General features: G+C 43.1%; 1 protein-coding gene across 2 annotated transcripts in view; it reads left to right on the plus strand.

Moving 5' to 3' along the window:
- The window catches only part of LOC111143427 (CD101 molecule), a 33834-nt gene that overhangs the window by 1529 nt on the left and 12688 nt on the right, over positions 1–19617 (plus strand). Inside the window, exons 2-6 of one of the 2 annotated variants that reach the window (XM_022497164.1) lie at positions 6613–6993; positions 8315–8731; positions 12878–13264; positions 16695–17078; positions 17785–18189. In XM_022497164.1, coding sequence (XP_022352872.1) covers positions 6613–6993; positions 8315–8731; positions 12878–13264; positions 16695–17078; positions 17785–18189 — 1974 coding nt within the window. The remainder of the gene's footprint in view (positions 1–6612; positions 6994–8314; positions 8732–12877; positions 13265–16694; positions 17079–17784; positions 18190–19617) is intronic. The other variant, XM_022497165.1, reaches the window with a different exon arrangement.

Here is a 19617-nt window from a genome sequence, read left to right on the forward strand (position 1 = left end):
TGATTCTTAAGTAGACATGCTTTGAGTATTTGGACTGTGTTGGCTTGTGTAGAGTAGAAAACAGGGTGTGTGTTGTGCAACAAGTCAGACATTGCAAATTCTCTCCTTCACACACTTCTTTTTTTTTTTTTTTTTTTTTTAAATTCTGGTGAGCAGACTGGAAGCCCAGGGTGAAGGCAAGTAGTAACCAGGTTCAAAAAAGGGAAGCTGGAAGCTTTTCTTTAACCCACATAGACAATTATCCAAACTGGACCTGTATTTCTTGCTTCTAAGTACTGACTCCCTTTAAAGCACTCATTTTTTATAGAACCATGGTTTTTATGTGAAGGGCACATGAATCAGGAAGCAACTCGAAAGAACTTTGGAAGCCTGCTATTTGTCCTGACAATTATGGAGGCAAAATTATAAATAAGGGAGGAAGTTGAATGCTGATCAATTGATTGGTTGCACTATTTAGCAAAGGTATACTTTGTCTGGATTAATTTTTTAATAAATATAAAGACTGATTAGTTCTGTCAGAATACAGCGCTCAATGAATTAATGTTATCAGTGAACGAGCTCATGGACTTAGCACTCAGCTTGGCCTCCCTGATCTAGACCTGTCTCCCCTCACCCTAACTAGCTTCCTTCTATAGGAAAACCACTAATGTGGGAGGGACCTAGGGAGAGACCCATTTTTTTCTAATCTTACAGAAACTGTATTCATAGAAGAAATTGTTTCGTGTTGGAAGTTCTCTCCGCCTGCAAGGGCATAGGGTTTTTGTATGTGTACGTGTAAGGAGATGTTGCTTGTTATGTTTGATATTCTCTGGGTAGGTTTTGTATAATGTGGAATCATTTGAAGTTGCTATTTTTGTGCATCAAAAATGGTCAATTATAGGGGCACCCGGGTGGCTCAGTCGGTTAAGTATCTGGATTCGGCTCAGGCCATGATCCCAAGGTCCTGGGATCGAGCCCCACATTGAGCTCCTTGCTCTGCAGGGAGTCTGCTTCTCCCTCTGCCACTTCCCCTCCTTGTGCTCTCTCTCTCTCTCTCTCATTGTCAAAATAAACAAATCCTTTTAAAAAGTGGTCATTTATGGGCCATTTTATATGATCAACCTAACATCTTCCCTTTAAATAATACTGTAATGGTAAATTTGGCAATCCCAGTGATCTTTTTGGAAAAAAAAAAAAATCCCATTATCATCCAAGAATTGTTTGGTTTCAAAAGCGTGGCCCCGGTGCGGTGTGTCAGGGCCCAGCTGTATATCCATCAGTCAGTGAGAATTTGAGCTGCTTACGCAAAGGGTTCTAACCCTCTGTCCATTAGGAGAGAAAGCAACAGAACAGTCCTCTGAAGTATTTTACTGCTGAGGAGGAGAGATAGGGACAACATCTCCCTCAGAGAATGTCTTTTATAAAAGTTGCTTCAGCGAATGGCCCCAGTGCACGGCCATTTGAGAGACCTCTGTCGACCATTCAAAAATACCTGTGATACTTTGTGCTGTTGCTTCACTTTTCTAAGAAAGCAGTACCTTCCCGCTCGTGTTCGTGACCTCATGGCTCCGTGGGGCCTTCCTCCATTCACGGTCCATCTCCCCTCTGCAGCTCCTCTGCCCTTAAGCACACCCGGCCGGCCCACCCTGCTTCTCCCCTCTCAGCTGCCATTGCCCGCTGCCACCTTATTCTTCTGTTTCCCGCCTCCACAAAACTTCTCGAAGTAGTTCCCACCTCTTGCAGTCGCTTCTTATCCTTGAAATCCTCCGCCTCCGCTCTATTGAAATCTCTTTTACAAAGATCTTCCCTGACACCGTCCTCATCAAACTAAAAGGACTGTCCCCTGACTTTAGGGTCCTTGCCCTCACAGCAGCTTTTCAGCAAGCAGACAAGACTTTTTTTTTTTTTTTTTTTAAGATTTACTTATTTATTTATTTGAGAGAGAGAGAGAGAGAGGGAGAGGGAGGGGGAGAGAGAACACAAGCAGGGGGAGGAGGAGGGAGAAGCAGGCTCCCTGCTGAGCAAGAGCCCAAAGTGAGGCTGATCCCTGGATCTTGCGATCATGACCTGAGCCAAAGGTAACTGCTTAGCTACCTGAGCCACTCAGGTGCCCCCCAGACAAGCCCTTTTTTTTTTTTTTTTTAAAGATTTTATTTATTTATTTGACAGACAGAGATCACAAGTAGGCAGAGGCAGGCAGAGAGAGAGAGGAAGAGAAGCAGGCCTCCTGCTGAGCAGAGACCTCTCTTCGGCCCTCCTCCTTCTATTCCCTCACACTGCCCAGTGCTGTAACTGACCTAATCTGTGCCCGTGGCCCAGAACCTTCTGTGGTTATAAACAGGCATTCACAGGATGCGGTGAGAAGCAATGGAGACAGCCAGGGATTTCACATTTGCAAATCTAGTTTCAAATCAGGCTCAGCCATTTACAAGTTTGACTTTGCTAAATGTGGGAATATCACAGACTTCTTAAAAGGACTAGATTACAAAGATTTTCTAAGGGTTGAGTAGACCTCAAAGTAAAAATACATATTTGTTTATTTATTTATTTATACTTTTATGTATCTATAAACACATATGTAAAATATATATTATTTAAATATTATTTCCCAATGTTTGCTGGATATCCTTCCTATTTAATTTATGGTATTCAAATTTAGTATTTTCAAAATCAAATGCAGTATCTTCTCCCTTACCCCTGAACACAACAGTCTCTTCTTGATACCCTTATTTCTATTTTTCTAAAGATTTTATTTCTTTGTTTATTTATTTACTTATAGAGAGAGCAGGGGGCAGGGGCAGAGGGAGAGAGAAAATCCCAAGCAGACTCTGTGCTGAGCACGGAGCCCAATGTAGGGATTGATCTCACAACCCTGAGATCATGACTTGAGCAGAAAGCAAGAGTCAGACGCTTAACTGACTGAGCCACCCAGGTGCCCCATGATACCCTTACTTCTATTAAGAGAATCATTATTCTCTCAGTCAACCTCACAAAACTTTGTCATCATTTTCGATTTCTAACAGCCTTCCATCCTTCCATCCACCTCTTCTACCTCTGAGCATCCAAGTCACTGAAAAACTCTCTAGATTTTATCTCCACAGTAGCTCTTATAGTCGCTTTCTTTGCATTCCGATTGCAGCAATCACTTCTCTCCTGGGCTACCATGATTTCCTAATGTTTATTTCTAACTTCCATCATCCTACACAGCTGTCAGATTGATTTTCCTAAGACCTTTCCAACATTTCCAGTGGATCCTCCATCACTTGATCAGTCAAGTCCAAACTTTTAGATGTGATAGTCAAGAACTTCATGCTTTGGGCCCCAAATTCCTGTCCAGCCTTACCTCCTTCTATTCATCTTCATGTGTGTAACCTTTCCCCTAATCCATTTATTAAAATTTTATTTATTTATGTGAGAGAGAGAATGAGAAAGAGAGAGAGCGTGAGAAGGGAGGAGGTCAGAGGGAGAAGCAGACTCCCTGCTCAGCAGGGAGCCCGACGTGGGACTCAATCTTCCCTCCAGGATCATGACCTGAGCTGAAGGCAATCACTTAACCAACTGAGACACCCAGGCGCCCCCCCCAATCCATTTTATCACTCCCTAATTCCTAAACAAGTCTTTTGATTCCTACTCATACAATCTTGTCATGAAGTCTTCCCCACTTAAAGTATCATAATCTTTCCAATTCTTGAAATTCCATTTCTCAAACGGTCTCTTCCTTAAACCTCTCCTGTTTCCCTCCCCTCAAAATGCGATCTCTCCTTCCCTCAAATTCCTTAAAGCACTCTTATCATCTCCCTGTTAAGGAGAGAGGACTACCATCCTATCTGACTAAATTAAAAAATCACGAAGTCAAAGACGATCCCTAACTCATCTTCGTGTCTTAGCTCCTGAAGCATCAGAAATACTATAAGTTGTTGAATAAGTATTTATTGAATTGGCAAATAAGGCAGTAGAAGATAGAGTGCTAGTTTTCACAGTAAAATGTTTCAGATATGGTACCCATCTCCTGATGCCATGGAAGATACTGAAAAGTGTTGCCTAGCAACCAAAATAACACTGTGGTAACATACCACTAAAGTGGTACCTCAGAAACCCTATTTCTAAAAACATTTTTGTTGTGGAATATAACACATAAGAAAAGTTAGTAAAACATAAACATGGAGTGTAGGAAATAAGTTAAAAAATAAAAACCATGTCATCACTATACAGGTCAAGAAACAGAAGATTGCTAGGACTCTAGAAGTACCCACTCACTGTGCCATGAGCCCCCTCTAGATCTCTACCGACCCCCTACACACAATCACTGTCCTGACTCCCATGATAACCACTTCCTAGCTTTTCTTCTTTTTTTAAGTGGTTTTCTGTTCACATTTACTAAATGATACAGCGTGGTTTTGCCTGTTTTTAAGTTGATAAATTCTGGAATCATACTGTAGTGCGTCAAAAAAATTCTCAACATGTGGTCTCTTTCATTAAACCCAATCATCCATGTTACAACCAGTTATGATTCTTTCACTTTCATTTCTGTGTAATATTTCATTTTATGGATATGCCACAGTGTGTCTATTCTTGCTGGTGGACATAACAGTAGTCTCAAGATGGGGCTATGATGAACAGTGTTGACGTGGGTATTTTTTCATACATAGCCTGGTGCCCAGCACACACATTTCTCTGAGATATATGTCTAACTGGCATTGCTGAAAATGTTTTAAGTTCTCTCTGTTCAATGATTGGTTAGTAAGTTACATTTTTTCCTTCTATCCCTCTGGATTTATTAGAAGAAGAGCATAATATCAATGTATCACATGAACTGGGATTTATGAATAAATTAGTATATTTTAATTGTTACTGGAAATGTGTGTGGTTGGTTGGATGTATGTTTGTTTTCCAGTTTTGCATGAAGCATTCAATAGGCAATTTTTAGTGGACTGCCTCAGATGACCACTTGAACTTTCTCCCTGGTTTTTGTGTAGTCCCTCTTCTCTCAGAATTGTTTCCATTCCAAGATTCCTCTCCTCGGCCTTACATGATCTCTATAAGGTCATTTTTCCTTTTTCTCACTTTTTTTCAACCCTAGTTTCCTTTACTTGCTGTTCTTGTGGATTTGCAAAATTCAGCAGATATTCTGCTTTCTCCATACCTTCTTTTTTTTTTTTTTTGAGATTTTTATTCATTTATTTGAAAGAGAGAGACAGCACAAGCATGGAGGAGGGGCAGAGGGCAAGGGAGAAGCAGACTCCCCGCTGAGCAGGGAGCCCGAATTGAGACTCGATCCCAAGACCCTGGGATCATGACCTGAGCTGACGGCAGATGCTTAACCAACTGAGCCACCCAGGCACCATTTCCCCATGTCTTCTTCGGAGCTCTGTTCTGTTCATCCCACAATGCCAGCAATTGCTCCCTGTGGTACTCTTCTGAGGTCTTTCCCCTCCTCTTCCTCTTCCACTGGGACCCAGGCCCCTAGTGAAAGATCGTGCTCACCCTTGGGCAACTCTGTCATCTGCTCTTTGTTCTTTCTGTCACACAAACTAGCCTTTAATATTAGCCTAATCCATAAACACATGCATTTTTCATTTCTGCAAAGTGTCTGATTTTGAACACGTGCACGTCAAAAGAAAATGTTGTCATTTGAGAATGTTTTCTCCTTCCAACTGAATACTTGAGATTTGTCTCAACAGGAAACACTTCATCGTCATCCCAACTGAATGCTTTTGGTGAGAGAAGAACTAAGGTGACTTTGAGCCCAGATCCTGGCAGACTTGACAGGCCGTCTTTTATGAAGCTTTTCAATAAAGCTGAAGTGGCTCTTTTAGAAATGACAAAACAAAAAACCCTCCACAGCATAGAAAGGAAGTGCTGGTGCCTCTTCTGCTGCTAATTTTAGCTAGTCCTGCATCAGACATGGCCAGGAGCTACAAATAGTTCCAACGAACTAGCAAGACCGAGAAAGTGTGGCACCACAGGCTGTGGGTAGATTTCCCCTCTCCAGTCATCTCGGAGAGAACGGCCCGACAGGTAGCCAGGAATGAGAGTCAGAAGGAAGAATTTGCTGAATTGTCCCATAAAATAATGTAAAAGGTGAATTATTGTGCATCGTATTGACTTTATTTTAAGATTTTTAAATTTATTTATTTGACAGAGATAGTGAGAAAGGGAATACAAACAGGGGGAGTGGCAGAGGGAGAAGCAGGCTTCCCGCTGAGGAGGGAGCCCGATGTGGGGCTCGATCCCAGGGACCTGGGATCATGACCTAAGCTGAAGGCAGCTGCTTAACGACTGAGCCACGCAGGTACCCCTCATATTGACTTTGAAATAAGTGCCCTTAGATAACACCAGGCACTAGGTGTTATCAGTTATAATAGTTACCATTCTGTTGAAGCTCACCTTTTTTTTTTTTTTAAGTGATTAGGACTTACTATGGAAGTTAAAGTCATGAAAGAACAGGAACTCATCAAGCCATTCCACTGCTTCTCAACCTGAAGGAGGTGTATGAACATTTGAGTTGATTATAGCTAATAACCTGTGATCTCATTTGCTAGAACTCTAATACAGGGCGCTGCAATAAGGTGGCACACTGGGGACTGGAGCACTAATCTATTTTTATTCCCCGCTCTTTCTCTTCCTTGCAAGCTAAGCTCAGCCTTGGCCAGAGGGAGGTAACCATCCAGAAAGGACCACTGTTTCGGGTCGCGGGCTACCCTGTCAGCATTGGCTGCAATGTCACAGGCTACCAGGGACCTGCTGAGCAGAATTTCCAGTGGTCTGTTTACCTGCCTAAAACCCCAAAACAAGAAATCCAGATCGTGAGCACCAAGGATGCCAGCTTCTCTTATGTGGTGTATGCACAGCGGGTGCGAAGCAAGGAGATCTATGTGGAGAGGATCCGGGGCAACTCAGTCTTCTTGCACATCTCAGAGCCCCAGCTGAAGGATTCTGGCGAGTATGAGTGTCACACCCCGAACACGGATGAAAGATACTATGGCAATTACAGCGCGAAGACTAGGCTAATTGGTAAGCTATGGGCCCGCCTGCGTCCAGCAGCCCCCAGAAGCCAGAGCCCCACCATCACAATGCCTTGTGCCGTGTAACGTGGCTTCACATCATGTCCTTTGCTTTGGCAAAAAAAACCCTGGAAGCCCTCTGGGTATTTTGCAGATGGGTCACACATTGGTATCTTCCCTTCTCTCAAACACTCAGTTCGTCTTTCTGGTCAACTTGGCCCACTGCCAAGATTTAGATAGCATGTGGTCTTCCAAAGGTTTGGTCCATAGCTAGCCACGGGGTGATCGTAGCAACAGCATCAAACAAAATTCTGAGAGTTCTTCCCATGTCCTGTCTCTTCTTGGGGGCAGGACGTTAACTTGATAAGAGAGCTGGAGTTAATACGGTCAAGTGGTAAGTCATTCAGTTGGAAATGAATATTCCCAAGCTAGTCATCTCAAGCAGATTTACATAGAGAGGTTCATAGTCCTTGCAATTACCATTTTGCCCCTTTGCCTAGAATACCTTAGCACCCCTTTTTCAATCTAGCCAACCCACATGTACTTGTGAACCCAGTTTAGCTCTTATCTCTTCTGTGAAATCTGTCCTGTCTCAGGCAATATATTCCCATCTTTGTTTCCTCCTGATGCTCTATTCACATCGCTATTATTAGCACTCCCCCAGCCTATGTGGTATTTGGCTGCTTATACGACTCCTTCCTCACCTCGAGCTCCAGCAGAATCATGATCTTAGCCCCTAGCACGGTGGGTAGCACTGGGTAGCTGCTCAGTAAATACTCATTGATCAAATTTAAGTGTTGCTTTCCCATAAGCTTAGGCTGCGTGATTTCCTCTGAGGAAGAACACAGTTAGAGGGTAGTAGGATGGTTATCAAAACTTTGGTAAGGGCTGCATTTGAGCTCTGAACGATTATAAGAGATTATTTCAGAACTTCACAAAGAAGCAGGTTAAGGCATCAGAAAATGAAGCAACTTGCTCCAATTCCTGTAGTCAAATAGGGACAGATTTAGGACCAGAATCTAGGTCTTCTGGCTCCCAGTGCTCTTCCCTTTTAAATACTCTGTGTCTGAGTAGCTAATTTGGTCACTGCCTAAGCTAAAAACGTAAAGTCAGGGTCAATACATCACTAAGCCATTAGTTTCGCCAAGTTCCACAGACTGTGTATACAATCACCGATGTTCCCCTTGGCAATAGGGAAAGCCTGTGGCTGGTGGAAAAGCAACTCCAAGTAAGTGCTTTACGGATGGTGGGTCAGGGCGCCATCTCCTTCCAAGCAGGCTTGTCTGGCAGGATACTGGGCCAGTCAGTTATCATCGTTCCTTTGCTTCCAGTTATTCCAGATACCCTCTCTGCCACCATGAGTTCCCAGACTCTCAGTAAGGAGGAGGGTGAATCATTAGAACTGACCTGCGAAGCAGCCAAAGCCACAGCTCAGCACACTCACCTCTCTGTCACCTGGTACCTGATGCAGGACGGAGAAAGAAACCAAATCACCGAGATTATTTCCCTCTCCAAAGATTTCTTGTTGATCCCTGGGCCCTCGTATAAAGAGAGGTTTGCGGCTGGTGACGTCCAGCTCGGCAAGCTTGGGTTCACCACCTTCAGGCTGTCCATAGGGAGCCTCCAGCCCTCAGATCAAGGCCAGCTGTTCTGTGAGGCCACCGAATGGATTCAGGATCCAGATGAAACCTGGACTTCAATCGCGAGAAAGCGGACAGCTCAAACCACTCTGAGGATCCAACCCATAGGTAATGATCTTCTCAAGAAACTCGTTAGTATGTTGATAGTGGATATTGATGGGGTATCTCTTTGGTGTTTTTCTGATCTTCTGTCATGCCTTTAAAAAAACATTTAGTAAGTTTGAATACATTTGGATTTTGGCATCTGGGAAGCATAAGTAGGAAGAGGGACATTTGGTGTTGGGTCTGTCCATAGCAGGTTTTCTATGGGATAAGATCTGTTGAATGGTTAGGTAGGTTCTGCAAGGCATGCCTGAAAATGGTGTTGTTTTTTTTTTTTTAATTTATTTATTTGACAGACAGAGATCACAAGTAGGCAGAGAGGCAGGCAGAGAGAGGGGGAAGCAGGCTCCCTGCGGAGCAGAGAGCCAGATGTGGGGCTCGATCCCAGGACCCTGGGATCATGACCCGAGCCGAAGGCAGAGGCTTTAACCCACTGAGCCACCCGGGCGCCCCTGAAAATGGTTTTGTTACCACCCTTGCCAAGCCCTGTGTAAGCACTTTATCTACATTTTCTACTTTATCTATATTATCTGATTTAGTCCTCGCCCTATGGGACAAGCGGTTGACTCCCCATTTTTAAAACAAGGAACCTGAGTCTCAGGCAAATTGCTGGTGAGAGGTGGAGCTGGTGCTCGAAGCAGGTGTGTCTCTCGGAAGCCCCCACACCGCAGACCCCTGGGCCTCAGAGTAGCTCTAGCAGTTTCCATCGTGGAGCCTTATCTTAGTCACTGCCAGGACTTCCTAACATCTGACCCCATTTCCTGCTTGGGATGGTGTTACTCTTCATGATCCACTGGCATTTTCATCAAAGCAAGCGGGAAGGCTCAGCTGTCATTCCTGGTTTCTCTACATGGGCTATGGTCCAACAGGAAGATGTTGCAAAAGCCGTATATATCCAGACTAAAACCAGTGATCCAATGGTGGATCACTCAAGGCTTTTCTTTCCTTCCTTTTTTCTTTTCTTTTCTCCCTTTCTTCTCTTCTCCTCTCCTCTCCTCTCCTCTTTCCCCTTCCTCTTCCCCCTTCCTTTCCCTTCCTTTCCTTTTCCTTCCTTCCTCCATTCCTTCCTAGGAGGACAGCTACTCTCTTTCATTAAGAAATTGTCCTATTGCTCTTAAGGGTCCAAGTTACACTCAATGAGTTCTGTGAGGACCTATCACATGTGCTTTTCCTCTTTCTTTGAGAACAGTTTTTTATGTAAAACAGTCTTTATTTTTACTTATTTATTTTCACAAAAATTGTATGTATTTAGGGTGTGCATGTTTTGATACACATATGCATTTTGAAATGATTACCACGGTCAAGCTAATTAACATATCCACCATCTCACCTTGTTACTTTTTGTGTGTAGTGGGCGTGTGCTTGTGCTATATGGTGAGAACACTTAAGATATCTATTCTTGGCAAATTTCAAGTATGCAACACAGTATTATTAACTGCAGTCACCATGCTATACAATAGATCTATAGACCTTATCTTGTGTAATGGAAACTCTGTACCCTTTGACCAATATCTACTCCCTCCCCCCCAGATCCTGGCAACCACCATTCTATTCTCTGCTTTTATGAGTTCAGCAGTCTCAGACGCCACTTATAAGTGAGTCCCTGCAGTATCTGTCTTTCTGTGTCTGGCTTATTTCAGTTAGCCTAATGTCCTCCAGGGTGATCCAGGTTGTTGAAAATGGCGGCTTTCCTTTTCTCTCATGGCTGAATAATATTTCAGTGTGTACATATTTACTATATTATCTTCCTTCATCTATCCATCAGTGGACACTTAGGTTGTTTCCATATCTTTGCTATCACGAATAATAAACATGGCAAAGCAGATGTCTCTTTGAGATGCTGACTTCATTTCCTTTGGCTATATACCCAGAAGAAGGATGGCTGGATTTTATGGTAGTTCTATTTTTAGTTTTTGAGGAACCTCCACACCATTTCTATAACGTTACCTCCCCGAAAACAGAGCATGTCCTCCACACCCATTTCTCCACATTCTCACCAACACGTATTATTAATTCTCCCAACCCAGGAACACAGGACATCTTTCCATTTACTTGTATCTTTAATTTCTTTCATCAATATTTTACAGTTTTCAGAGCACATGTCTTTCATCTCCTTGGTTAAATTTATTCCTAAGTATTTTCTTCTTTTTGACATTATTGCAAGTGAGATGTTTTTAAAATGAGATAAAATTAGTATATGACAGTATATAAGTTTCAGGTGTGCAACACTAATCCAATACTTGTATACACTCCATGTGATCACCACCGTAAGTCTAGTTACAATCCATTATCATATAGTTGAGCCCCTTTACCCATTTCGCCCACTCCCCAACCCCCTTCCCCTCTGGGAACCACAAATCTGTTCTCTGTCTCTATAGAGAGTTTATTTTTGTTTTGTTTGTTCATTTGTTTTGGTTTTTAGAGTCCACATATAAATGAAATCATGTGGTATTTGTCTTTCTCTGTATTTCACTTAGAATAATATCCCCATGGTCCATCCGTGTTATTGCAAATGGCAAGATCTCCTTCTTCTTTATGGCTAAATAGTATTCTTTGTGTGTGTATATATACCACATTTTCTTTATCCATTCATCCATTGATGGATACTTGGGCTGCTTCCATATCTTGGCTAATATAAATAATGCTGCAATGAATATAGGGGTGCATATATCTTTTTGGTGTTTTTATGTTCTCTGAATAAATATCCAGAAGAGGGATAGCTGGATCATAAGGTAATTGTATTTTTAATTTTTTTTTTGAGATTTTATTTATTTATTTAGGAGAGAGGCAAGGAGAGAGAGCTCATGGACAGGAACAGAGGGGGAGGGAGAGGGACAAGTAGACTCAGTGCTGAGCACAGAGCCTGAGATCAGACCTGAGTCAAAACCAAGAGTTGGCCATTAACCTACTGAGTCACTCAGGCCCCCTATTTTTAATTTTCTGAGAAATCTCTCTACTCTTTTCAATATTGGCTGCACCAATTTACATTCTTATCGGCAATATAAAAGTGTTCCCTTATTGCCACATCCTCTCCAATACTTGGCATTTCTTGACTTTTTTGAGAATAGCCATTCTGACAGGTGTGAGATGATGTCTCATTATGGTTTCGATCTGCATTTCCCTGACAATGAGTGATGTTGAGTATCTTTTCATTGTGTTTATTGGCCATCTGCAGAAATTGTCTTCTCAATGTCTTTTTCCAATACTGTGTCACGAGTGCATAGAAATGCAACTGATTTTTTTGTGTGTGTATTGCAGCTTTACTGAAATCATAAGTTTTAACCATTTTTTGGTGGAGGCTTTTGGGATTTCTATATATAAGATCACATCATCTGCAAACAGATGATTTTACTTCATTTTTCGGACTTGAATGTTCTTTATTTATTTTTTCCTGACTAACTGCCCTGGCTAGGGCTTCCAGTACTATGTCTGATAGAAGTGGTGAGAGTGGACGTCCATGTCTTTTCCTGATCTTAGAGGAAAGTCTTTCAGCTTTTCATCGTTAGGTGTTGTTAGCTGTGGATTTGTCATACGTCACGTCACATGTGCTTTAACTTAGGAAAATTCCACTGGATAGTCTTAGCCCCCCAAAAAAGAGAGCAAAGCAGTCACCATTTACAGCAGTTCAACATATTATAAAATATTATATATATATATATTTTTTTAAAGATTTTATTTATTTATTTCACAGCCAGAGAGATCACAAGTAGGCAGAGAAGCAGGCAGAGAGAGAGGGGGAAGCAGGCTCCCCGCTGAGCAGAGAGCCCGATGCGGGGCTCAATCCCAGGACCCTGAGATCATGACCTGAGCCGAAGGCAGAGGCTTAACCCACTGAGCCACCCAGGCGCCCCAATATTTTATATTTTTTTATTCAAAAAAGATACCCTACTCCTTATACTTCTATGCATACATCTTGCTTAATAGGATTGCAATCAGAAAAGCTACGTGCGCTGCTCTTCCTGAAAGACTGAAGGAATAGGCAAGGACATTTTTTATTCTAGGCATTGCTTTGGCTGACCTCCTCTTCAGAGCTCAACTCCCACATGAAATGCAATCCCCACACTACCCTTACAGGGGGTATTATCTCTCTGTGGTCCCGAAAGGACAAATGCCGGGGCTTCTCTAAACACCTGTGTTGCTTTTGTTTCCTAGTGAGAGATTTTCACATCGACATTTCAGCTGAAAGCACGTGGACTGCAGGGAATTCCTTGGAACTGGTCTGCCTGGTCGTAGGTGGTGGCCGGGACCCATGGCTTCAGGGCATTTGGTTCTTCAATGGTAATGAGATGGCCCGCATGGACGCTGGGGGTGTTCTGGACCTGAAGGGAGACTACAGAGGGAGAGCAAGTCAAGGACAGCTCCAGGTTTCAAAGTTAAGCTCCAAAGCTTTCTCTCTCAAGATCTTCTCCGTGGGCCCCGAGGACGAAGGCACCTACAGCTGCGCCGTGGCAGAGGTGGCGAGAGCTCCGATGGGCTCCTGGCAGGTGCTTCAGAGCAAGCAGTCCCCAGACAGCCGTGTGCATCTGAGGAAGCCAGCAGGTATGTGAAGTCAGAGCTAGACATGCCTGGACTGCTCTCTGCTTCCGTCCTTTGTGAGGCCAGGCTGCCTCCCTGGACACAGCAGACACACCCCTGGAGAGTCCGGTGTCAGTCCCATCACTCTGAGGTGGAGTTAAGAGAAGCCACCAAGGGGCGCCTGGGTGGCTCAGTGGGTTAAAGCCTCTGCCTTCAGCTCAGGTCATGATCCCAGGGTCCTGGCATCTAGTCCCGCATCGGCCTCTCTGCTCAGCAGGGAGCCTGCTTCCCCCTCTGTCTCTGCCTGCCTCTTTGCCCACTTGTGATCTCTATCAAATAAATAAATAAAATCTTAAAAAATTTTTTTTAAAATAAGAGAAGCCACCAAATTGGCTGAAGACCTAGGTCTTATTCTGGGACTGTTAAACAGGCTGTGACCACAGACCCAAGGCTTAACTTCTTTAAATCTCAGCTTCCTTAAATATACATACATACATACATACATTTAGATTGCCCTGAAGTCCCCTCTTGCTGCCTTAGATTCTTTGATTCTATTTGCCATCAGTCCTCATTTATGTACGTTGGGTTTTTCTCCACGCGGAAAACACCAGCGTTAATGAAACCCCCATCTTCTCTTTGTTGTCTGTGTGATGCGAGTATGGTGAGAGGAAAGAATGACACTTTGCCTCCTTCCTGTGGATGAAACACCTGCATTGTGCCCCCCGCCCCGCAAACATCTTTCAGATGTCTTTTGTCCATCCTCTGTTCTCTTAAACCTGATACAGGGAATGAGAGTATGTCTTAATTCTGCATCAAAGCCTGACTCAGAATAAGAAATGAAGAGGTAAATGATAGCAGGCAGATTCAATTCCCTGCGTTTTGCTATAATGCGAGGTGCCTGTCCGAACAGGTCCATGTAGCTACCGTAGGCATGGACATGGAAGGCCACTCAGCTCTCGTTTCAAGTCTATGAAGGTTGGACAACCTTAAACGTGGTGAACGCTCAGTGTTTTTTGTGTGCAGAGAAAACAGACAAATCTACAACATATGTTAGGATGCTCTGGGCTGGGTGTTATATTCAAAGCCTAGAAGCATCCACTGCCCAAGAGCACAAAACAAAACCCAACTAAAAATAAAGATACTCTCATTTTCACTTGCTCATTGGGGGCATCTCCAAAGATAGATAAATTTCCCTTTCATGCTCTTCTCTGTTGCCCCGTTTGCAAGCAATGAAGAAGCACAAGCCTTGGCCTAGGACGGCACTCCAGGAAGTGTGTTGGTGTTAGTTTTCACACTAAACATTTGGTCTGACTTTCTAGGATTCAGGAAGAACTGTGTGGGCGGGTTTACATATTTACATGAAGCGTAATCTCTGCTTCATTCATCTCAGTCTCTGCTGAAACATATCTGTAAACCTTTCTTAAATTTGGTATATGGGAATCTGTGCCAGAGGGACCTGAAGGTGTGCTTTGTGGTCCTCAGATCATAAGCCTGTCCTATATTTCACTTTGGTCTTTGGTCTTTGGAAGACCAAAGCGAAATATAGTTCTTTGTGTAGGCTGGAGTCCAAACTCGGCCTGGTATGTGGAAACAGAAAAAGTTATTAGCAAATTTATTAAGGATTCTGTTGATCATTCGGTTTTGAAAGTCAAACCAAAGTCTGAGCAGTTTTATCATGAAACTCATATTTTATGAATATTTTAAACAGAAGGGGGTACTCACTACCACTGTGAATGTGTAACTTACACGTACTTGATAAGATTATTACTTCTTACCAAGAGGCAGTAATGAATGTAAAGAACTAAGGAGACCTGATTTTTTTTCTTTTAAAAAAAATTGATGTTAGTTGAAACTAACCATAATGGGTACATTCAAGTAGTGAGATTATGAGTAATAATTTCCTCTTTATTTTCTAAACTTCAGTTGGAGTCTATTTTTAACTTGAAAAGAACTTTAAGTATAATCCTGCCTTCACTACCGAAAATCTGGAAGTAGGTTTGCATATATAGATACAGATACAGATTCAGAATATTAAATATTATTTAACTAATAATTATTAAATAATTATCATTTAATTATTTAATTGTATTATTAGATAATTAAAATATTAAATACATGTGTTGGATGGCCTTGTGGACATCAGGCTTCATTCTGCCTTTGTACCTTATCTACGTATATACATAGAGCCTGAGAAGACCCAGCTCCTTCCCCAACAGGGAAGAACAATTTGCAAATTCATTTAGATCCTATTGAGATTTCTCATCCCAATTCTATTTTGTTTTCTATCTTTTGGCTTTGAACTACCTCACTTTCACTAAGTGCCTCTCAATGCTAATAGCTCCCCTTTACTGGGGACTTTCCCTTGCCAGCCAGGCTAAGCTCTTGGGTGTGTACCACTTTTAGTCGTCCCAGCAATGTGATAAGGTAGGTGCTACTATTAACGTTTGTATATACAGGAAAGAAAATCAAGGGTCAGGGAGGACAACTGTGTTGCCCAAGATAAATTCTGACTCCCAGGATCTTGGCCTTAAACCTGAGATGCATGAGCTACTGAGGTGTCTTTGCTTTGCCCACAAAGCACCCAGGACAAAGCCTTGCACAGGAAGTATCTGTTGAATGAATGTTTGCATTTCCACACATTTTGAGTTTCCCATCTGGGAGCCATTTATATTTTGTAATTTAACATTATAGTTCAGATAAAAGAAGGACCTCCCTTCAACCAATAGTGTATGTATGAGAATATGTGATTTGAAGAAAGGAAATATATCTATCTATGTATTTTCCCCCAAGTAATTGTTTTTTCTTTTCTAGTAATTGTTTTTAATGGCGGTATTTTGTTTGTTGTTGTTGTTGTTGTCTAAATAAACTCTACAACCAGCGTGGGGCTCGACCTCATGAACCTGGAGTCAAAAGTCCCATGCTTTATGGACTGAGCCAGCCGGGCACCCCAATGGTAGTTTTTGAAAAGAAATCTAATTACCAATACTCCTTTCCTGTTCACAACACATACTAATTAGGGGAAAAATAAGTAGGGAGAGCAACGTCATTTTGATCTATGAAATATAAAATTCTAAAAGACTAAAAATTTAAATAAATACAGCTTCGTTACTTTTAGGCTCGTACACCCACCCTAATTAATCTAACAAAATATTACCAGATGTTTTCCCAACTAGATGTTCTTAATGAAGGGCTGATTTAACAAAGCACTAAAAATAAAGGCAAATTATAAATTGTTTAAGTGTAAATAAGTGCTCCTGATATTCTTTGTGCTGTCTTATTGCCACTAGTTAAGTGGTTAGCAAATCTCTTTTCTGGGGGTGGTAAGAACAGTCAACAGCCCGATCTGATTTGTCACAAACCAGTCAAGGCCTAATTAAAGAGATTTCACTGTGTTTTAGTAAAATTTTCATTTACTTGAAATACTTCTTTTTCCTCTCAAATCTGTAATGAACAGCAAGAAATGTGGTCTTATCCACCAAGAACAAGCAGGAAGCCATGTGGGAAGGAGAGGCATTAACGCTTCTCTGCAAGGCAGATGGGGCTGTGAGTCTCCTGTCCGTGGAATGGTGGCACCTCCCACGAGGCCAGGCGCAGCCGGAGTTGGTGGCCAGTACGCAACAAGATGGTGCCGTGCAGTTGGGGGCCTCCTACAAGCAACCCAACAACCGGGGCCCCACGAGGCTGGAGAAAATGGACTGGGCCACCTTCCAGCTGGAGATCAGCCCCACCAGCACCACAGATAGCGGCGTGTACGAGTGCCGAGTGTCTGAGGGCACCCAGAGCCACGCCAGAGGCCGGAGCTGGACTCAGAAGTTGGCAGTCACTGTCAAGTCTCTGGGTGAGTGTCAGAGAAATCCTGTTCCAAACTTGAATAATATCAGCAGCACCTTCCTTGACGGTGGGGTGTGGTGGAATTTGTATGTCATCCCGAAACCCCTCCTTGTGGCACGTGCACCCCCGGACACAGAGCATAGTCTCTGGCTGCCATGTCTGTCCACCAGTCTCTAAAGTTTCCTCCTCTTTATAAGGATCATGTGTAGGGTGCCACTCGTCGGTTGCTGGTCAGAGCTAAACACGAAAGCCTATGAGTTAGAGTGGACGTATAGGGGACCTGTGCCCGTGGACGTGAACTTTGTACATCCAGGCTTCTATAGTTGCAGCTCTGGGCTTGCAGAGTCTCTTCAAGCCTGTGCGCCAGAGAGACGCTGAGCCCATGAGTGGAAATCAGGGGAGGCCCGCCACCCAGGGGCAGGGGTGGGGAGGGGAGAGCACTCCACCCACTCAGTAGCAGCTGTCTAAGTGGCAGGCTGGAGAAACACTGCCCGTTTGTTGTTCCTGCTGGGAACGCTCTCAGAATAGGATCAACTTTGGAAAATTGAGGCCAGAATTCAGGACAGACTGTACTGTGAGTCAACTTTTAGCCCCAAATATTTGGGGCTCCCCATGTATGAATGCATGGTTCCATATGAAGAGGTGGTAGGTAGGAGAACTTTGATTTGATAAACATATTGGCATTGGTGTTTCCCATGTGTTTCTGCCCACAGAGTCAAGTTTACGGGTTAAGCTGATGAGCCGTCAGCCCAAAGCGGAATTAGGCAAGAACTTTGGCTTGTCCTGCGTAGTGGAGGCTGACTACGCCAACCTCAGGGTGCCACTCACTGTGACGTGGCTGTTCCAGCCAGCAAGATCTCAAGTCTTTCACCTACTTGTTCGAATCACCCATAATGGCACTATTGAGTGGGGGGAAGACCTACTTCAGTTCCAAAAGAAGACAAAAGTTCTCCAGTCCTCGTTCCATTCTCAACTCCTAATCCATGATGCCACTGAGGAAGAAGCAGGAGTTTATCAGTGTAAAGTAGAAGTTTATGTCAGAAATTCCCTATGCACAAGTGGCCCCGCAAGGGCTTCTGCCATCTCTCACTCACTGATGATAGCCGTCACTTTACCAGGTAAACACCACTGGAAATTAATCCTTGCTTTAAAAACAAACACATTTCTCTTATTTGGGGCAAGTTATAGAATTAAAACATAAAATACCCCCCCATGTTTTGACTATATAAGTTAGCACTGAATAAAACCAATGTCCAGGCTAACATGAAGTTAGTACACATGGGACAGCCATACTGGCTGTTAAAACATTGACATACCTCCACACGGACTACTAGTTACTGTTGCTCCAGGGCCCATCCCCCTCTTTCCATAAGTCCCCACTACCCAGCAAGTGAAAGGTATCATGTGGCACAACAGGGGACCTCTCAGATCAGCTCTGGTGGGGAGGGAGGCATTCTTTGGATTGGTCACTGCCTGTGCCTTACTAATCATTAAATGTTTGCAATGTCTCCCCTACTGGTAAGGATAATGTCAATTCCATTAGAATACATTTATCCTCTTGATTTAACATGTTAATGTAAAGAGAGAATATCTGATTTTGTCAAATAGAATTTACCTCATCAGCTGGTGAAAGAGCAGAGGTAAAAAAGTAAGACACAACCTGGGCAAAGTCCCGCTGGGTCCACGTATCTTCTTTTATGACTTCTGTTCTCTAAAGACATTGTGTTCAAGAGCCTTTGAAGTCATTGCCACTTGACAGGCACCAGTGAGCGGCTTAGCATTGGGCAAGTCACTCAGTCTGTCCTAGTCTAGGTACTTCATCTCTAAATTGCTGCTGTGCACTGTAAAGATGGTGATATATGTAATGTGCCCCGGACAGTGCCTGACATACCAAGAGAATGGCCAGACATGGTGGAAGCCATTATTCTCTCTGCTGCTGAGCGACATTTAACAATCTCCTTGTTGATTAACTCATGCCTTAATTGCTTTGTCCTTCCCGTGGTATTTAAGATTGTCAACCCAATCCCTTCTTCTTGAAACTTTCTTTTTCCTTGGCCTCATGACACGAGATTTTCTTGGTTTCTTTCCTAACACCTGTTTCTTCTCATTCTCTTTTGCAGAGTTCTCCTCCTCCACAGATCCATTCCTTTGTGTTTCAGCTTTAGCTTGTTTCCTTCTCATTCTATACAGTTTCCTGAAGTGGGCTTATTCCTCCCCCTGGTTCAACCTATATAGTGACGACTGTCAAATCCATTATCCTGAAAGGCTCCTCTTGATCCCCAGACTCGTTATGCAGTTAGCTCTGAGGCATATCTACACTTAGTAAGTCCAAACATAAATGCACTATTTTTATTCTTCCAAAGCTGCTCCTCCTACACTGTTCTCCATGTCTACACAATCCATCAGTGGCCCAGGTGAGAAACCATAATGCCTCCATATCCACCTTATCCAAACTCCCATAGCATGGCTTGCAAGATCCTTTATAACCTGGCACATTTATGTCTTTACATTATGACTTTCCAGCATCATCTTCTACTTTCCATCTT

Source organism: Enhydra lutris, unplaced genomic scaffold (assembly GCF_002288905.1).
Source record: "Enhydra lutris kenyoni isolate GAN:26980312 unplaced genomic scaffold, ASM228890v2 scaffoldscaffold9, whole genome shotgun sequence".
Taxonomy (NCBI): Eukaryota; Metazoa; Chordata; class Mammalia; order Carnivora; family Mustelidae; genus Enhydra; species Enhydra lutris.